The sequence below is a fragment of the Chelonia mydas genome, chromosome 17, assembly GCF_015237465.2.
Source record: "Chelonia mydas isolate rCheMyd1 chromosome 17, rCheMyd1.pri.v2, whole genome shotgun sequence".
NCBI lineage: Eukaryota > Metazoa > Chordata > Testudines > Cheloniidae > Chelonia > Chelonia mydas.
The window spans coordinates 20016270-20037373 of record NC_051257.2 but is presented as its reverse complement, the minus strand read 5'-3'; the positions used below and the strand labels follow the sequence as shown (position 1 = coordinate 20037373).

The window sequence follows — 21104 nt, the reverse complement described above, 5'->3', positions numbered from 1 at the left end:
CCCCATGGAGCAGGCCCGGCTTGGGGGCCCGGGCCCAGGGCGGGGGGCTCCGGGCGGCGGGGGCGGGGGGCTCCGGAGGGGAAGAGGCGCCCCGCGGGCGGGGGGCCGTGGCGGGGGCAGGGCCTTGGGGCGCCGGGACGGGAGCTGCCCCCGGCGGGCCCCGCCGCCCTTTGTTCCCAGCGCCGCTCTCGCCTCGCCAGGGCCGGGCGGAGAGATTGGAGGCTGCGGCCCCTCGGAGCCCCCCCCCCCTTCGCCGGGGCACCCCCCCCCCCCCGGGTGTGTGTGATCCGTGTAATCCGCGTCCCCCCGAAGCGCCTTAAGCCCAAACGTTGGCGGAGCCGGGCCCGGGTTCCTCGATACTGGTGGAGCACGCGCCCCCCCAGCCCCGTGTAACGCCGCCCCCCCTCCCCCCCCCCAGCCCCGTGTAACGCGCCCCCCAGCCCCGTGTAACGCGCCCCCCAGCCCCGTGTAACGCGCCCCCCAGCCCCGTGTAACGCGCCCCCCCCCCCCCCAGCCCCAGCCCCGCTCAGACCCGTCCCTCGCCGCCCGGGGGCTGTGCTATATCCTTGGGCTGGCCCAGCGCTTCAACTGGTGACACTGGGGCTGTTCCCTAGAGAGACTGGGGACCCACCCGTCGCTCCAGAGCGGGTCTAGCTTCCATGCCCCAGCTGGGACTGTTCCCCTTCCAGAGTTCCCAGGTTAATCACCCGCTCAGATTGTCTCCGCCTGAGACTTTTCCCGATTATTTTTTAATAAGGCTAGTGTCCTCACCACTGAGATTACCCAGGGCCCAGCACAAAACTAGATAGGGCCTGTAGGTTGCTGTTACAGAGTTTTGGGTGGTCGGGGTTAGTGTTTGTCATTTACAAGACCCATCTTTCTTTGACGCTGTTGTGTGAGACTGTTTATGTCTCTGGATGTAGTGATTCCTTTATTCCTGCTCTAGTCACTGAATTAGACGCATCTGGTTCAATCTAAATTTGAATTTCAAACACTTAAAGGAACAACGTGAGCCGGCAGGGCTGCTAGATGAGACTAGAGCCTACTGGGTATTTTCTTGTCATGTTCTTGTTCTTATCTGGGAGTGAATGTAGGCCTTTTGTTGCAAACCTCAAAACCATTCCTCATTTACCTGTTCTGAGTTTAGCAGGTGTTGGTAAGATACTGGGCTCCAGGATGATGAATTATAATTACTTTACAACCTCGGTCATCTTTAAACATCCCTCAGTTCTTGCTAATAAAAATATGTTTTCCATCTTTTAAAATGTTTCAGCTTTCCTGCTGTTTTGAATTGTGCAGAAGAAGCTGGCATTTCCTTGACAGTTATTTGAAACCATTGTCATTTGTGAATCACAGCTCTCCTGTCTCTCTTTGTTTCTTGGTTTCACTTGAGACTAGCTGTGCCCTGTAATGTGTTTGCTTAGTAAATCAGATTATACTGAGTACCACTGGGAAACTGCCTTTGACAGCACGTGTGAACCTAGCTCAAACATAGAATGAAGCAAAATATTCTGCACCCTGGGGAAAGGCAGCCTTATATTGTATTTGGAATATTGTAGCTGTGGTACTTATTAAAATAATAGTCTTAAATGTTATTTGTATCTGCCAAATCAGGAGGTCATTAAGATGTACTGTGACTAGATTTAAATAAAAGATGAGTAACTTTATGACTGCTAATGACATTTGTAGCTGAGCAAGCTAAAATAATAAGGGTAATGAAATCTCAAGCCTCAGGGCATAAAGGTCACCTGTGAAGTTTAGCAAGGAATTTTCCTCCTCTGTGCAGCATTGCACTATTAGTTAAATGCATGTTATTGGGTGTCTGGCCTTTCCTTAAATAACCAGGTATTAACCATTATTAAAATACCAGACTAAATCAGTGCAGGGTCTGGCCAGGGTGATAGATCCTGTGTGTAAGAAAACTAAAGCATAGCAAGAACTACATTAATTCTCAAAAAACTGGTATTGTGCCCATTACTTTAGTAAATGAAAGACATTTAAGTCCTCTTTCAAACTAGGCTAAAATCCTAAGCAGTGCGTCAGCAATAACATTGCAGCTGCAAGTAGGCTGCCTTTTTAATTATGAAATGAGACTTGTAGCAACTTTCCTCTCTTGGAAAGCTATGGGGATTGCTGCCAAGACTGGTGAGCTTCAGGAGTGTAAATTCAAAGTGATACTATATTCCCCCCCCCCCCCTTTTTTTTTTTTGAGTATCCTTCTGTCTCTGTTTTCAAAATTATCTCTTGTGTTGCTGCTCCCAAACACAAAGCTAGCCCAGTGGTGAAGCAGGAGCAGAACCAGAGTGAACAATCCTGATCAAGGTCACCCTGCTGCAGCTGCTAGGCTGAGGGTAGGTACACCTGCAGGAGCACCACAGGCAAGAGCTGATGAGGATGATGCCATATAGAGAATAACATTTGCCATTTTCCACTCCTTGGCAGCTGGACAGGACTACAGCTGTGCCTAGAGTCTCCCCCATGGAGCAAACTGAAAGTGACCAGGATTATCTCATTACCTCTGCTGTTATTACTCATAGTAACTTTACTGCTGAAGCAAGAGAAGCAGCAGCATTAGCATCATCTGGAGGCAAAGGAGGGAATATAAACAAAATATGAGGGAAGGAGGTATGATAGGACCAGGAGCTCCAAAAGGATGTGTTTAGGGTGGTGGGGGACGAGCAGCACAAACAGGAAGTGGTGTTGGTCTGCTATTCTTTTGGGACAGAAAGAGTTCAAAACCAAATTTGTTCCCTTGGGCCTAGGAGCTCTTGAGGCAGCACAATCAGCCTGTGCGAGAAAGATGTCTGGCTTGTTTTGTAGCCAACACTTCAGGCTGACAGGAGGAGGGGGCAGGCTCAGTCTGTTACAAGGGGATCCCCATCTAGCTTTTCAGCCGAGGGAGAGTCGTTAGGAAGAACAGAGGGGTCCCTCTTCCAGGAAAAATGGAAGCGTAAGACTGAAATAGGGGCTGGAGAGAGAGAAGCAGTAATGAGTGGAGAGAGGGAGAGCACGAGAAATGGAGACGACAGAAATGCACATAAGACAAGAAAGGAGATCGGACAAAAACAGGAAAGGACAGGGAGAAAAATTAGGAAAGGAATTGATTGGATAATTATAGGGGCAAGTTGTATTTCAGGTTTTTGGCTGTGATACTAATTTCATAATCAAAAGAAATAAGGCTTCCTTCTCCTATGCTTGTCGTTTCCCCAGGTACCGTTTAAAAGCTTGTGGGAAAGTCTCTTTCCTCCTTGGCCGCCACCAATCACATTTTTTAAAAAATGTAAAACGGATTCTACATTCTTCCTGATATGTTTGTGATGTCCCTATCATTTGTACATGTTGTTAGTAATCCAGTAGGTTTTGTGAAACAAAAAAGTGCAAGTAGTTGGGAAGCCATTGTGACTGCAGTCCTATAGTAACAGACCAACGTGTGCCCATGGAACCCGGTCCTCATGACCAATGTACCTATAACAACAAACCAGTGTTTGCAGTGCAGCCCTACAATGTGCAGATGGTGTGGCAGTGAGATGGAAAAGATTTCAGCTTCAAGCTTCCATAAGTTTCTTGTAAAACACTTATTAAAAAAGCGATGCTGTGTGTTATGAAGAATGAGGAAAAACATTTTTTTGGTGCATGTGGGGAACGGTCCATTTTGCAGTTCCTTCGCTGATGCAACCCCAAAATGCACCAGTAGGGGGAGACTACCCTTTCCTTACTTATGTCCTTCCATTGTCTGAAATGGATCGTTCTGAAACATGAATCGGTTTCCATAAATGAACACTTCTTAAATATACCTCACTTTTGAGGGGAGGAGGTGAATGAAGTATCTGGAGAACACATAAAGGTCTTTTCCCTAAGTATAATTAAAAGCATCCCCACCAGGGAGGATTGAAAGAACAGGGTGGGAGATTGTTGGACCCCTTTCCTGCCCTATCAGAAACAAACTGCCATGTTTTGCCAGCAAACTTCAGTTGAAACTTCCTTGATTAAAAAAAGAAGTATTTGCTGAGTTACCTCACTAGTTGGTGCGGCACAAAGGTTGTATGTACAGAACCCTTGCTTATTCCCTTATGGCATTCTTGCTAAGCCTTTCAGAGTAACAGCCGTGTTAGTCTGTATTCGCAAAAAGAAAAGGAGTACTTGTGGCACCTTAGAGACTAACCAATTTATTTGAGCATGAGCTTCCGATGAAGTGAGCTGTAGCTCACGAAAGCTCATGCTCAAATAAATTGGTTAGTCTCTAAGGTGCCACAAGTACTCCTTTTTCTTTTTGCTAAGCCTTGTTTCTCTGCGTGTGGGGTTTGCATAGTGGGTTGACAGCAGCTGCAACTTCTATTCAGATGTTCATTGTTCTTGCAGGTGTGGTAAAGAATCGGAACCATGACGGACTCGAAGTATTTCACAACCAATAAAAAAGGTTAGCTTTAAACTCTTATAAAATATTGCAGGTTCCTGGAGATGCTGGGTGGCTATCATTTTTAAGTGGCTTTTTTGAACTCCACTTGGAAGAATTTGTGCTCTCCTGTTAGCTTTGTCCCCATTTCTCCTCTCAATCATCCAGGGAGAAGTTCTTCAAAAGTAGGCCATGAAACAGTCACTGAGCCCCTCCTTCCCCCTTTTCCTCTGGTAGCATGAAAAGGCAGGACTGAAGTGCTGAACAGTCTTGCAGTGCGCAAACTCAGTGAACCAAGTTACCTTTCCTGACTCCCTGATTTTCCGGAGCATCAGGGAAGCAAAACTTGGAGATTTGAAATGTACAGTGACTTGTTTAGAGCTGGATTGAAGGGTTCAGGACCATGGACAGTTGTCCAGTCAGACAACTAGATGTATGCTTGGGTTGGGTGGTGGGGAAGAATAGGCTTGAAGGGTCTGGGCGTTTATACGTGCACATTTTTAGCCATTTGGAAGGCTTGTTATGAGTTCACAACAGGCTCTTTTCTAAAAAGTTGTGGGTCCTCTCTTGCTGCCTTCTCAAAATCCATGGGGAAATCTACGAGAGGAGCCAGATATCCAATTCATCCCTACCCCAACCAAACTGCTCACCCCTGTGCTCCACATGATTCTCCCTTGACTGTATTGTAACCATGGTTGTCATTTAGCCCTAGTGATCATCCATAACGCCTTGTTGAAAAGAGGTAGTGTTTCTGAAATATCGTGGATCCTGGGCACAAAGTAGCCATGATGCACACTTCACCTTGCTCCACCACTGTGGAGTCATTTGTCTTACTCGTAAACTCTGGCCTAAAGGACTAGCAGTAAATACGGACCATTAACTCCAAGGCCTCCAAACTCTGCCTTTTCTATTGACCTTAGTGCTGCTGAACTGATCCTGCGTTTTGTTGTGGCTGCAGATCAGAGTCTGGGTGGTTGGGGTAGAACGTTGATTTTTGTGTCTAGCTCCTTCCGCAGTGCCAGAATGTCTGAATGTTTCTGTTGAATGGTCCGCATTGCTGTTTGTGTTGTCGTTATGCTTCAGAGTGAGCACCCTATTGAAACAAAATGAATTTACGTCTTTTTTAAGAGCTTGTCTGCATGGGGACACTCAGGAAATTGAATTCAGATTAAAGAAAGGTGTGAATTTAAAGTGGTGTGGTTAAACTGCAGTAAATCCTTGTGTGGATGTTCTTACTCAGAATTAAAGTGGTCTTAATTTGGTTTTAGATTAATTCACGGTAAATTCATCTAAACTGAATTAAGGGCACTTTAATTCTGAATGTGTGCGTCCACACAGGGATTTAATATGGTTTAACTAATCCACTTTAGAAGTTAATTTGGAGCAACTTTCCTGAGTGTCACTGTGTAAATGAGTCCTTAGAGAGAAATGACAGCCCTATCTGCAGATGCAGCCAGATAGCAGGAAAGTGGATCTCACTAGGATGGTTATAAGATTGCCATAACCTTTTTTTAAAAAACCAGAAGCGTACATTCCACAGAAACTGATGCAGACACAAGGAGAATGCTGGTGCTGCATACTGGCTCAGTCAGACTCTCGGGCGTGCTCTCAATAAGAGTTATGAGCTGGATGTCTTTCTCAGATGGCTAGAAATGGAAGCAGCCACACTATTGTTCTTCAGAACAGTAACTTCTGCACCTTTCCAATGGCCTACTTGAGTCATTGGCACTAGGGCAGGGAACATACCTTACTCTGTAAAACACAAAGTGAATTTACAGCATTATAGAAGTCATTTATAACAACTCCGCACCTTTAATGCATCTTTCTACAAGCCAATTCTGCTGCTGTTTCCTATGGAAACTGGCTTGCTAACATAATGGCCCATCGTCGGAGGAAGTGGGAGGGCATATAGTTTGACTATCATCTTTGCAGTTCATTCCTTTCTGACTTCCTGGTCTTGCCTGATCAAACCTCTTGACGTCCACTGTATTCGTGAATCTAACAGCGCTTGCTAGGCTTCAGGAACTGAGCTAATGTTTAGGGAGAAGAGTAGGACTTATGTACCTCTCAGCATGCTAGGCTGCTCTACCTTTTTTCCAGACATGCCTGCCTGCTAGGCTGTCCTAAAAATACCATTTGGAATAAACCATCTTTAAAGATATTGATTGCAGTCTTCTTTTAAATGAGTTGGTATGAAATGTCAAGCAAGTTTCCCTGGCCCATATCACATTACTGGCTTTTAAACATGCTCAGCAATGGTGCCTGATGCTAATGAATCAGTTTCCTCAATGTGTTCTTTATAGTTTTCGAATCCCTTGCCATATTTTGTTTGTGGTTTAGATAATTGCCTTCATTTCCTCCACCTGCAGTCTGGCATGGTGGAATCAACAGCACAGCTTTCAGTCCCAAAGGGACTGTTGTCACATGTAGACTCCTGGCTTGACCCCTCCTTTTCCTGTTAGAGCAGTGATCAAGCGAAACCAGAAAATCTGCAGGGACAGAAAATGCGGCTTTGTTCTCATAGCTGTTCGCTATCGTGCTTTCAGATTGAAAATCCATGTCCTTGTTCCTACTCTAAATGCCACCCTCCACCCCCCAAAAAAACGTTTTCAGCTCTGCCAGATATTTTTCGACACACACATACCTGGGGAACAGGCACCTCTCATACCATTTAGCCCTTATTTATTGCAATCATGGACTCTAAAGGAGAATCCTACAGTAGTTTGTCTGCATTGATCTGTGTGGAGCAAAGGTTTGGGCTAGAGTGTAGCATTGCAAGGGGTGCTTTGATCCTCCACAAAAGCTCATCCCTGACATCACCGTTGACTCCTGCTATGCTGTGTCCCTTGTTAGGTGGCTTGTGTTTTCTGTTGATGGTGATTCCTTCTCTGTACTCCTGGGGAAATCAGCTGCCAGTGAGGGAATGGTTTGCTTCCTTTCCAAACCAGCCGTGTCCTACAGCTGCTGTCTGAGCAGAGTTAAGGGTCTGGTTTGGTGTATATACATTATTCTGTGCTTCTGACTCATCATGGGGTTTACTTTATGGCTGCAGAGATCCAGCCTCAACTGATTTTGCACAAGGGTATAGCTGTAAGAATTAATCTCAGGAAATGTCTCTTCAGTTATTTTATAGGTGGTTTCCAAATCAAGGCATGAGTCTTCCTTGAGTGTCTTTGCTTGTTCTATCTTTTTACCTCACCTGTTTTTTGTTTGACTAAAATCGTCCTTCCCTATTTTTGATGCTGCTGGTCCTGCCATGCCTGTATTGCACAGTGATCTGTGTCATCCCACTGTTCCCTCACTTGCGTTTGCAGGAAGCAAACAGTGACAAGAGCGAAGCTAGGAAAGTCTGGGCAGAATTCTTAGCTAAACTGAGCCACAATTTCTTACATGTTCTAGTCCAGCGTCTCCCCCCTCTGCACCCTCGATCTTTTTGATCGTAGTAATAGTTTCTTTGTGCTCTTTCTCAGTGGCTAATTTAGTGTTGTGGTTTAGTGTCCCGGAAAGTGGTGAGATTCTACCGTACATTGTGGCTTTTATCAGCAGTTTCCTTTGGGGCTGTGTCCTCCACGCCATTGCTAGAGCACTGAAGATCACCTTATTTCTCGTGGCTAAACAACAACCCCCAGACATTCTTAAGATCACTGTTACCAAGCTTAGGAGCTCGTCAGCACTGCTGTTTAACTGGTGAATGGGGCTGAGCAATGTTGGGTCACTTCCTCCCCAAGCTCCCCCTTCTACTCCAAAGGCTGATCATGCTGACTTGTTGCAGGTCTCTTCTGCCCCAGGCTATCAAATTTGGGCCTCCCATTTGGTGGTTTTCTATTTTCCCCGGTGCAACTTGTGCTGCAGTTCTTCTAGGGCCTCCTATAACCTCATGAATCAACCACCAGCCCAAAGATGACGAAAGCAGCATTTCAGCTTTGATGGGAGCACAAGTCATTTTCTAGGTAACTCTAAAGCTACATCCACTGAAATTCAGACTGCTCTGTGTCCTTGCAGGAGAGATCTTTGAACTGAAGGCTGAACTCAACAATGAGAAGAAAGAGAAGAGGAAAGAAGCGGTGAAGAAGGTTATTGCTGCCATGACTGTGGGGAAGGATGTCAGGTAAAGGCTTGTTCCCTCTCCCATATGGTCTCTAATTTCCTCATCTCCTGTGTGGGAGCCTTTCTGTCCTGAGACACTGTGACAGCATATGAATTCACACAATCATTTGGGAGGTCTGATGGATTCTGAACATCTAGTAACCTTGTTACTAATTCTGACCCAGTTATAAGTGAAATGCATTTAACTCTTATATAGCACTCTTCACCAGTAGGTCTCAAAGCACTTTATGAAGGACGGCAGGATCATGCCCATTTTGCAGATGGGGAAACTGAGGCACAGAGTGGCGGGGGAAGTGACTTGCCCAAGGTTACTCAGCAAGCCAGTGGCAGAGCCAGGAATAGAACCCTGGTCTTCTGAGTCCCAGTTCAATACTCTATCCTGCTGGTCTCCTCTTAATTTCTGTGGATATTTGTCCATCATAATACTATCCTAAACTGGGAATGAATAGGCAGTCTCTTCTCTGGGGAACTCCAGGGTTGGAAGAGTAGAGGAATTATAGGCCAGGATCAAGTGCTTTATTTGATCGCTGGAAGGTGGTGGTGGTCGTCGAGAAGAAGCTTGCTAGCACTTTGCTTGGCTCAAACCAGTTCTAGCTCTTCGCTTACATGGGCAATAAATTAGTGCACAGAATTAAAAAGTATTCTCCAGTTCTGGTTTAGCCAAAGGCTTGTTAAACAAAACCTGTTCGTAGCTTAGCTACGTTAGGTGTCCTATCTGAGCTGACATTTTTTTTAATCCACTTGTTAGCCTAGATGGGGCTTGTGTTTATAGTTTAAAAAGGTAACTCAGAGGTATTGTTTTCAGATGATTGCATGTCAGTCGTTATCAGACAAAGTTTTGATTTGAACTAACAGTCATCAAACTAGGCCTTTGACATGGCATCAAACTCCTAAAGAGGAATATTTATACTAAAGGCAAATGGCTATAAGTATTCTTGTGTTGTCTTGGCAGCAACTTGCTTCAGTCAGGGCTTCCAGATTCTCCTGGATCCTGCAGTAAAGTCGTCATAATCCTGGGTTCATGGTCTGTTGGCAGGGAAATGAATGTAAGGTTGCAAATTAACATTATGACTTCACTGCAGGACAGAGGAGATGATGAACTGAAGAGACAGCACATTTCAGGTAGCCCAAGGCCCATCACCCATTAGCTTTGAGATCTGCATAGCTCACCTGAGAGATGCAGTAATCCAGTATAACCTTCCTCTGAAATGCTGTTTACAGATTGCTACTTGGTATTTATATGAGCTGTGGTTTAATCTCTTAATTGTTTTAGATTATACTGGGCTGAAATTTGGTTTACAGTTTCAGTCTAAGTCAGGTCTCCTGTCCTATACTAAGCATTATGCAAAGTGTTGCTCTGTTCTCTGTTGTTTCAAGTGAACCCCAGAACTAGACATAATGTTAACATTGTTCAGTCAACTTCATAATCAGATACATCTTCTACAAGAGTGTGTTGTTTTACCTGCTCTAGGCACTGGTTTATATTAAAACTCAGGAGGAGATTAAATGATTAAACTATTAGAAAATCGTCTCCAAACTGTTTGGGGAGGAAAGTGCCCTCTGATTTGAACATATAATAGAGGAGCTACAGCAGAACTCCAGACTTTCCCTAGCCTCAGTTGATTCCACTGTCATGCAGTCAAACGGGTCATTTACCCTTCGTGTGCCAGTTCATCTGACTTCTTCGCTTTCTCCTCCCTCCACTCTCCTTTTATCCAGCTCACTCTTTCCAGATGTGGTGAACTGCATGCAGACTGACAACCTGGAGCTGAAGAAGCTGGTGTATCTGTATCTAATGAACTATGCCAAGAGTCAGCCAGATATGGCCATTATGGCTGTCAACAGCTTTGTGAAGGTAACTTGGCCCAGGGCTCATCAGAAAACTGCCTCATATAGTTCATTTCAATGTGCTTTGTTTGGCATGTGCTTCTTCTAGGCTGCAGGTAATCTATATACTTGTACTCCAATGTCTTTGGGCTTGTGTGGGACTCCTGTGTGGGGGTGCAGGAAATTGAGAATTGCTATGCTGTCTCAGACCCGAGGTCCCTCCAGTCCAGTAACCCATATCCGACAGTGGCAAGTGTCTGGTGCTTCAGAGGAAGGTGCATAAGCCTGGCAGTAGGTGGTTCTGAGAGAACCACCCAGAGAAAGTTTTACTGACCACCGTCAGAGGGGGGTTTATGTTCCTTCCAGAGTTATAATAAAGGCTAAAACATGAACAAGAACTCTGGACTTTCTGGTTATCCCTTGAAATTTCTAGTCCTCTTTTTGAATCCCGCTAACATCTTTGCCTCAATACCTCGTGGCAATGAGTTCCCCAGGTTAACTGTGCATTATTTAGAACAGTATTTCCTTTTATCAGTTTTAAATTACCTACCTTTCAATTCCATTGATTGTTCCCTTGTTTTCTTGTGTCATCAGACAGCATGAATAGCAGAGCCTGATCCACGTTTTTTGTACTGTTCATTATTTCACATGCTTTTACCATGTCATTTATACCTACATCTTCTAACACACTTGACTAAAATAACTTATTTCCTAGGTATACTGTGGCTTAATGCTTTAAATAGAATTGAATTGAACTGCCAACATCCAAAGAGTACCAGTAAATAAGTCAGAGCATGTTTCTAAGCTTTTGGTGTGGCAGGAGGGAATGAGCATGCTGCTGGGGGGAAGAGGGAAGGCGGGACCAAGTTCAGAAGGGACATCTGCTTTCCAAGGTCAGCTGTGAAGGTGCAGCTCCCTACATGAGCAGACTAAATGTAGTTATCCATTATATCTTCTTAGTGAGTGATCTAGCACTTTCTGACCACCTCCTTTGTCTGCTTTAAAATTTCCCCTCTAATGTGTTATGGGGGGTGAATTTTGAAGGGCGGTAGCATAGTTTGGAACAGTTCAGGCTAAGTCACCATTTGAGTTACAGTTCCTGACTTCCAGGAGCTAAACGCATCTGTCAGAGAATCACTTCCCTGTATACATTTGAAAATCAGTCCCTTTCAGGTGTTTTTTCCATCATAAGAGATTAAATAGTACAAGGTAAGCGTGCCTCATGCTTGTTGGGGGCTATCCTGCTCAGGTCTTTTGTCTACTGAATTTTGAAGTACTTTGTTAACAATGTCGATGAATCGTGCCTGATCTGTTAGCAATTAGCAGAAACAGAGGCCGAATTTCTAAAATCGGGTTAAAAATACATTGGTCTTGAGGTTTGAGATCTATTGTGTCCAGTTCTGCACCCCACCCTCCCCCACATAAAAGCACTGCTAGGTTGAGGGATCTATGATAGCTAAGGTCTGATGCATTGTGAACCCCAATTTTATGGAGACGCTATGTAGGACATTTATTTCCAGTTCTGGAGGTCTATGAGAAATTGGCCTGGAAGAAAGTCCCATTATGTTAATTGCCATCTTCCATCCACTTGAATTCTCACACAATTTTAGCAGTCACTACATCAAACCACCAAGGTTAGAAACCACTGTGTTCTAAGAATTCCCGGCTTTCACATGGCAAAAGCATTCCTCTCTAGCTTACTGTTCTTGAGATTGGGTGATCAAGGCATGTCAGCTGAAGTTTTGGGTGAGGAAAAACAAATAGCATTGAGAATATGACTTAGTTATCTGCAAGCTGCCAGGGCTAGAAACCACTGCGAACCAGTAAATAAAGTTTTCAGAACCAGTAAGCTTTCCCAGCCTTTTGTCCTTGACCAGAAAATTGCCTTTCTCTAGTGAGAGGACCCATTGTCTAGGCTAGGTAAAATCAGAACATCCTGATCCCAGCTTTCAGCAGCTATGGTGAAAAACATCAGTGGCTTGCTTTACAAACTCATTTGTTGCTGTTGCTTCCCCCTCAGGACTGTGAAGATCCAAATCCGCTGATCCGTGCTTTGGCAGTCCGTACTATGGGATGCATCCGTGTGGATAAGATCACAGAGTATTTGTGTGAGCCGCTCCGGAAGTGTCTGAAGGATGAAGACCCTTATGTGCGGAAGACGGCAGCCGTCTGCGTGGCGAAGCTGCATGACATCAATGCCCAAATGGTGGAGGATCAGGGATTCCTGGATTCCCTACGTGACCTGATTGCAGACTCCAATCCAATGGTAACGTACCTCAAATGCACTTCCTTCATACTTGTAACAGGGCCAGTAATCGGGAATCCTGAGAGTTCCTAAATGCACTCAATGTTCCACTTCCTTATGGATGTGTCCACTAGGGAAAATTCAACCCCCATAAAGAGCGGGGAGTGGCTTGTTCTTCCAACACACTCACCTTCTCTGTGTCATCATAGATTTCTCCATCATGTGACTCTTCCACTGGAAATCTTTATAGAAATAAACTGAAATTTTACGCCAGACCTTTTCTTGATGTGTACATCTGCCTCCACTTCCAAACCAGCTTTGCAAAATGCTGCATTAAAGATCCACACTGGAGCAAAAGGAATGTCAACTTGTTTGTTTGAATTTTTGAAGGGTAGAGGGCAATGAAAATACAGTTTTGCCGTGAATCAGCACTTGTGCATGACGGGAGTCAAGAGGCAGGATTGGAAGCATATTGCAATATTTTTCTTTAATAGATTTACTGATTTGAAAAGAAATGTTAATCAGCTTTCTAGCTTGCCCAGTCACCCTTTGCACTGTGGTGGTTATGAAATGGAGTCTGGTGCCTCAGTGGGGCTGGCATTGAAATCAGCCAGTGAGTCAGCTCTCTCTCGATTCTTTCTCCCTGGCTGAGACTTGAGAATTACTCCCCTGCCCAGTTCTCCTGTCTCAGATAATGAACACAGATAAATTGGATAACTGTGAAATTCAATCTCATTCTGTAATTGCCCAGCCCTACTGGGCAGATGATGAAATGCTGCCACTGTCCTCTCAAAGGTATCTCCTGTTTCTTTCTGAGGCTGTGGGTTCTGTTGGCAATAACAGAAGTGCTGAGCTCTGCTGACACCCAGTAGGCTTGTTTTTGTATTCCCTTCATTTCCGATATTAGCTTGTTTAATTCAGGGTTGATCCCTGAGAATGAGATGTTGGACGTTACCATCTGAGCTCTGCCAGGCACCGGATGTTCCCATGCGCGCGCTCTCTCTCAGTAAACCACTAAGAACTCTTCATTGGCACCAGAGGTCATTTAACTGTTAGTTATCCCCAGCCAGCCAATCGGTCAGGTGAGGGGACCCCCTGGAGGAATCGAAGCTTGGGTTCCGAGCTGTGCAGCTCAGCTCCTGCAAAGAGAGGAGCACGGCAGTGTCAGTGCCTCTTCCAGCCAGGTCAGGAGCTGTACTCGTTGACTCCTAAATGAGTCCTGTCTGGCTCTCCTCAGCCATAAGAATGGCACTGCCTGATGCAGGGCCGCAGGCGGTCCCGGAGCACTCCCAGCCCCATCACTGAGAGATTCCTCATTTTTAGTAATTTTAATATCTAAAGATGTGGGCTGTGGAGGGGAGAGATTTCCCGTCCAGACAGTGGATCTTCAGGCCAGGCATTGGGCACCTTTGTGGGGACGTCTGTACTAAATGAAAACAAACCCAGGCTTTCTAAGGAAATTCAGAGCCAGTGCAGTTACAGGTGCAAGTGAGATGCCATGAGATTGCTCTCTGTCTGTGTACTGCATACATGTACAAAGAGAAGCAAGACTTCCATGACAGCAACACCCACAAGTGCAAGAATTTTATTTGTCCTGGGAAAAGGCGCAGACTGACATCAATGGAGAGTCTTGCCCATTGAATTGTAACACTGCTAGCAATCTCTTGCCATTCTCCCCAAGCTTGCTTTGCCCTTGATTTGACAGTGGTGGAAGAAGTCTCAATCTGATTAGATGTGCCCCCAGCATTTCCTCTAGTCTTTATGAAAGTGCTTAGCTTAGGTGATTTGAGCCCCTTTCTCAGGGCCCTGAGCTCATTTATTGCTATCCTGGGTCGGAGTTCTTCAGCACCATTCTGTTGCCCTTTGATGGGTGCAAAAGGCTCAGGGTTCAAATCTTGCATATTCCTCAATAAGAGTTAAAAATGTACCGTAAAGTTTATATGATACCATGTCCCTAATTGCTCTGTCTGATGCAACATGCAAGAAGAGACCGTGGGATTCTCGAGCTTCAGTGGTTTCAGATACAGCCACCATCTGAGTGGTTTGGGGGCCTGTACCTTTGCTGTGCAGGTGCCAATATCTACCAATCAGGAGAGAGATCTTGTTTGTGTGGCACTGAACTCGTCTCTAGGCCTGTCCAAACCACTTAACCGCAATTGCTTTAAGCAGAGTGAAGAAATCTCTGTAATCTTAGGAGGAGCTACAAGTTTCAGCACTTGCTTTTAAATGTAAATAAGTATTGTCTTTAACAGTTAAAACATGAGCATTATGTTTGAAAAACCACACCAGATAATAAATCAAAAAGCTGAATGAGCGGCATTTAGAGGCAGTGGAGTCATGTACAGAAGCCGACAGTGGTTAAGCAGGTAGACCCTCTTCAGTCTTTATTTAGAAGTGGAGAGGGACAGGCTAGCTGAATAGTTACGGAGAGGGAGTTCCTGTACTCGAGGAGCTACCACAGCGAAGTAAGGATATGATCTCTGTCTAGGAGTTTAGCTATAGGCAGCTGGTGTCGTAGTTCAGATGTCCATCAGGAAAAGGTTCAAGGAGGAGGTCTTGAATATAGCATGAAGAGAAGAGCCTCTTATGAAATTCATTGCTGCAAGGGTAGACCAATGAGTCTGGCTCTCTCACCTCCCCCCTACCCCTCGGGTAGGTGGCAAGGCAGCTTTTGCAAGGTAAATAAAGGTGTGAAGACGTATCTAAGGGGAAATGGTTTTCTCACCCAGTGAATGACAACGACAGTTACCAGTAAGCTCTATGTCAAGTCAGAACTGGAACTTGCTAAATATCCCTTTCCCCTCCATTGTTCCTTCCTTTTGCAATTAAAGGGGAACATCAGCTTAAAAATTACACACACCTCCTTCTCCTTTGGGTTTGCCTACTATAGCTACCAGTAACACCTAAGATTGCTGTCACAGAGAAAAAAGTGAGAGGAAAAACAATTCTGTTTTGTTTCCTATTGTTTGCTTTGTGCTTTTGACCGCACATGGCATAGTGTCAGTTTCACTACTTCCCCTTTCTAGTTAGTTTTCCCTTGTTTGCGTGGGTCTTTCAGTTATATTGTTGTCACGAAGAAGGCCGAAATATTGCTACCCCTTGTGGATGAGCATGACTTGTGATGCTAGCCATGTAGCCTTATAACTTTGTGTAAAATAGGCAGGGTTGGGTGTGCTTACAGTTCCTCTGCATCACAAATTTGCTATATTGTTTTAATTATCTGTAAACGACAGCCCTTTATTCTAACACCATGTATAAAGAGAACGTACATACTAAGACATTTCAGAACAGGCTTTTGTAATAGTTGTCACGGTATCTCTCTAACTCCGCTTGCGTCTTTGTCATGGTTTGTCTTCGCTATGCGGCTAAATCGGCACTGTCGCAATTGATGCAGCAGCGTCGATTTATCGCGTCAGGTGAGGATGCGATAAGTTGACGGGAGAGAGCTGAATCATTGACTTAATTAATCTACCTCAACGAGAGGTGGATTATGTTGACAGGAGACACTGTCCCATCGATGTAGCTCAGTGTAGACGCCGCTTTAAGTCGATGTAAGTTACATTGACTTAGGTTACATAGCTTACGTAACAACTAGCGTTACTTAGATCAATGTGCAGCGTTAACGCTCAGCGGGTGCTGATGCTTTGCTGACAACTTCCATCAGATCATTCGTGGCCCAACAGTAACAACAAGGGGAATTTTTGCTATGGATACTATACTTACGAAAAATTGATTGCTATTGGTATGCTTGGCATGGTACATTTCCAGTGCAGTATAAGGGAGTTAGCTGCCCACTGAATTTCAGTGGGAAGTTCAATGCTTAATTCCATTAGGTTCCTTTGAAAATCCCAGAACTCAGTTCTTAAGGTCTCCTCTAAAAGCTTCATAAACAATGAACTGCATGGAAGAGGACCTTCCTCCACTATGCCTGTATCTGAAGGAAGAATGGCTGGAGACTTGGCCCTGGAGATACAGCTTTCCTGGCATTTCAGATCTGATGGTTAGTCCACTTAAGCCACCACCTTCAGCTTACATTATTGTTTTCCTTTAAAGCTGTGTCTTGAAACTAAGGCAGGGGCTGCTCTGCAGCCAGTGGAAATGCGTGGCAATCACCAAGCGGCTTCAAGAATGGGAAGGCATTTCTAACAGCAGTGTTTTGAAGTTCTAGGCTTCCCAGTTCCCCTGAGGGCTGTGATTTTTATGGTGGAAAATCTGACTGCAGGAGCTCTCCCTCTTCTGAGGAGAAGGCCAGGCTTGCCATATCCTGTGAGCAATGTACAAAGGACAGCCCCTTGCTACTGTCTTTCACAGACTCCCCAGCTGTTCCTAGGATAGGTGGATCAATGTGCCAGTAAATGTATCTAGATTAGTGGCTGTAAAAAGTCAATGCTCTTGTTTTAATACAGTTAAGTGAATTATTAGGAGCTCTGAGATGTATCAGATGGATGGATTAATCTATAAGACAGCTCCAAAGGGGGAAATTATGCAGTAAATCTGTCCATCAGCAGGGGTGCTGAGAGGGAATCTGTTCCCATACCTGGACCCAGGGCCAGTATTTATGAATAAAGACCGTGGTGGGCAGCAGCTTGAGGAACCCTACAGTATACGCAATCCTTTTCTTCACTGTTGTTTCTAGGGACTATAGGTATCCAGTGAGTTGGATAATCTCTTAATGCAATTCTTGCAGGAATCGTGAAGAGACATTTCTGCTGGTTTGATTGTGAAAGTAGAATGGCATGAGAGTGTCCCTGCTCTCGGCGACTTTGGAACACAGGTCTGATCGACTTTGTTCAAGCCTGTCATTTTACACTGCTTGTGTATGTCTGGCAGCTCCATCAGTCTTTTATGCACAAATTGAATCATGCAGAATATTGCCAACCTGTTGTTCAGGCCTTCCTGAGAGCTGTGGAAAAATCAAGGGCAGGTGGTAAAATGCCAGACTCTTGCTGGGCTTTAGCTAGAAAATAAAAGGTTCTTATTGATCGCACAGCTTTTTAGAGACAGTAGAGCTAAAGGGTCTGGCTTTCACAGTGGCAGAGATTAGGGGACGTGCCAGCTCTGATATTAGATGATCTCTTTCGAGATCTCTTTGTTTTTTGTTCTGTCCCGAGTTTCACATGAATATTGATGTTTACTTGGAGACGCTGTGTCCCTGCCATGCGAATGGCTCTATCCTATATGAGGCATAAGGAGAACTCCTACCTTCTTGTAGCTGATGTTGACAAGGCTGTGAAGATGTTAGATTCTGCTGTTTAGTTCCACTTACAGGATCCGATCTTTCACCAGGAGTTAACAAGCCTTTTCCTGCACTCCCTGCTCCATCTATCACCTTGACATGAAGAAACCACTTCAGTAAACAAACCTTCTTCTATTGCAAGTGACTTGAAATGGTGGTTACTCATAACTACTTCTGAAGCATTTTAACCTGAGTGCTACCCAAAATTAAATGAAAACAGGAAAAGCACCGGAGGACAACAGCAAATGGGGCATTTGAATAAACGGCTTGAACCAGCCCAAAGACTGCTGATGAAACCAGCTTCCTTGCCATCCCTCAGTACCCAGAATAACCCAACTGATTATAAGGAGGGGTGCATTGGGATGGCAAAGCCTTGCGGGGTGAGTGAAGCCCTGCAGCCCCTGTGCTCACCAAACTCTCCAAGATAGCAGCACAAAAATCACTGAGCTGCCTGACGTATGCAATTCTGTTGGCTCGACTCAACTCAGGCTTTGCCAGAAGAGAGAATGTGGGCGTGAGGAGTGACAGCAATGGAGGGGAGAGATTTATTCATAAGAATGCATTGATTTGACTTAGAACAGCATGTGTGACTTACAGGTTTGGCAGGGAGGTGTGGGATTGTGTTTGTCTATTGTTTTCATGGGATTGCATGTACTTCGGCAGGCTTCATACATGCTCGTCTTCTAAGAGTGGGCAGGGTGAGCTTCAGGGGGTGCTCTTGCAGCTATTGAGACCTTAACCTTGGTTACACCCTTTTATTAATACTGCAGTTACAGTGATTCACCAACCTCCTATGACCGGGCATGGGAGCATTGGAAATTCATGCCTCTTCATGGCAGTCTTTTTACTCCAAAACTCAGGAGTTGTGTCCAAATCTGTGTTAATAGATTCTAAAGCCGGAAAGGACTATTGTGATCATCTCCTCTGACTTCCTGTATAACATACCATAGGACTTCCCTGAAATAATTCTTGTTTGAACTCAAGCAGATCTTTTAGACAAATATCCAATCTTGATTTAAAAATTGCTGGTGTTGGCAAATCCATCACAGCCCTGGGTAAATTGATCCAACCGTTAATTATCCTCACTGTTTAAAAAAAAAAAATTTCATCTTTTTTCCAACCTGAATTTGTCTAGCTTCAAATTCCAGCCACTAGATATTATACTTTTGTCTGCTTGATTGATGAGCCCATTTTTAATTTTTTGTTCCCCGCGGAGATACTCACAGACCATCTAATACAGATTAGAAGAGTCATCTGTTTCCTATTCAAAAAGTCCAGCTCATCCCTGCGTCCTGCAGTGTGAAATTGAGTGAGTGTGTTGCAGCGAAGCTGCTTGCCAGGAGTTGTGTTTGTTACATTATTTCTGTTTTTGGGTACAAACCAATATTTACTAACAAGCTCTTTCTCTTTGATCTGGTGCTTTAACCAGTTGAAAAGGAACGCTGACTGGAAGTTCTCATTTAAACGAGTTTCTGTTTCTAATTAAACAAAAGACAGCAGCAAGCTAAAAACGGCATCTCTCCCTGCAGCGTGTTATCTCTTGTGCACAATGGTGCAGCCAGCTGGCTGCAAACCTTAACTCATTCGTGTTTTCATTAGGACAAAAGAGTTTTCCTCTTCTCTTGATGAGACACAAGAATATAGAGCAGCTGCCATTTTCTGCGGATGGAATGTTTAGTTTCCAGTAGGAAATCCTCATTTCTAATGGGTTTTTTTCAGGAGCTGGAGTGGGTGGGGGGGGGTGTTTGTGTATATATAATATATATAAAAAAGTCCTCCTCCCAAATGGCACAAACAGCCATTGAGATGGCTTTTTATTGCGCATCTGTAATCAGCTGCTTCCTAGCCGGATGGGCAAATGTTCATCATTCCAACTGGATGTTGCATAGAGTTATAACTCCATCTCGGGCCTGCTGATTGCCTGGTAATTGAGGAAAGGATTGGGATGTGTGTTTCTACCAGTTGAGATCCCCCTCATTAGGAGGATGATTGACTGTAAATTACAGGGTGACCTTGTTGAAAGCAGATATTTTCTCTTAGAATAACATCTCATTACGGAAGAGTCATGGGGCATTCAGAGATTGTAAGTGTTCAGAGGCCATGACATTATCCTAGCAATCCATCAGAGGGGTGTGTGGATGTGTACATGTGCATATCATTTTATGCACACACACGTAGATACCCCTCAGATGCTGTAGTCTGGGCATCTAAACATTTTAAGATTTTGTTCGTTCATTGCAAGGTAATAGTCCAACATGCTTTTGAACAGGTTTAAAACTGTCCTCTCAGTTTATTCATGAGCTTTTCTGTGGTGTTCATCACTAGCTTCTCCACTCCTCAGCCAGGATGTGCTTCCTCTCTTTCCACAGGTAGGCAGAGAGAGAAACTGAGGTTTGGCCATTGTTGCACAGGGCTCTAAACAGACCCCAGGTCTCCTCCCAGCCCTGACCCTCAACACAAGACAGGCCTTGCTCCTTGTTCGCCATGAATTTCCTTTTGTGACGCTTAACACAACCAGGGTTGGAATAAATATAACGCTCTGGGGGCTGCCTGTTTAGATTGTGCTTACACCTAGCCCTGTTCAGCCTTCTGGATCCTGTTCCTACACTGATGGCGTTGAGCCAGCTCAGTTCAGGAAAGGCGCGTCATCTCTTCTAGTCACCTCGTTCTACTGAAGCAGGGTTTTTGTTTAGAACACCACATTTACTGACTTCGGTGGACTTGTGCTACTTCCTGACAAGGCAGATCCCTGGGGTTGATAGCTACTCTTAACAAGCGTTAACCGACGTCGTTAACAAAGCCACAGCAGTAGGTAGCTGATCCAGCCTGGCCCTGATTACGAGGTTCTTTGAACACTCGTAATAGCTACTGGTTTAGATTTCAAGCAATGTATATGTTAAAAAGTTTACCTGTTCATGTTAATGACAGCACAGGATGCTGTACTTCTAGTGAACCCTTTCTTGGTGTGCAAGGGAGATTGGTACTGAACTTTCTTCTTAAATTTTGAATTGCATGTAAAGAGAGCGACTGATTACCAGGTTTTTCAGTATTTCCATCTGCACAATAGCTTGGTTTTTGGCTTTTGTCTCTGGCTCAGCAATTAATGACTAAACCAGAAGGTGGCAGCACTGTACTACAGGGAACGTGAACTCCATCTGCTCTGTAGCTAGTTCACTTGGGGTTCGTAACACTGAGCTGGTCGACTCTTTTCAGCAATATAAACAGTAAGGGAAAAGCACAACAGGGTATCCATCCTTGTCCGTACCCATCCTTTCATTACGTGGGTCCAACGCGAT

The 21104-nt window shown here is 44.7% G+C and overlaps 1 protein-coding gene across 13 annotated transcripts in view; it reads left to right on the top strand.

Moving 5' to 3' along the window:
• The window catches only part of AP2B1 (adaptor related protein complex 2 subunit beta 1), a 99007-nt gene that overhangs the window by 803 nt on the left and 77100 nt on the right, over window positions 1-21104 (top strand). For 7 of the 13 annotated variants that reach the window (XM_043531464.1, XM_043531461.1, XM_037880756.1 and 4 more), the window contains exons 2-5: window positions 4360-4417; window positions 8396-8501; window positions 10220-10355; window positions 12348-12593. In XM_043531464.1, the coding sequence (XP_043387399.1) occupies window positions 4381-4417; window positions 8396-8501; window positions 10220-10355; window positions 12348-12593 (525 nt within the window). In that variant the 5' untranslated portion in view covers window positions 4360-4380. Of the gene's footprint in view, window positions 1-2212; window positions 2352-4359; window positions 4418-8395; window positions 8502-10219; window positions 10356-12347; window positions 12594-21104 lie in introns of all 13 variants that reach the window. The other 6 variants (XM_043531459.1, XM_043531463.1, XM_043531460.1 and 3 more) reach the window with 2 other exon arrangements.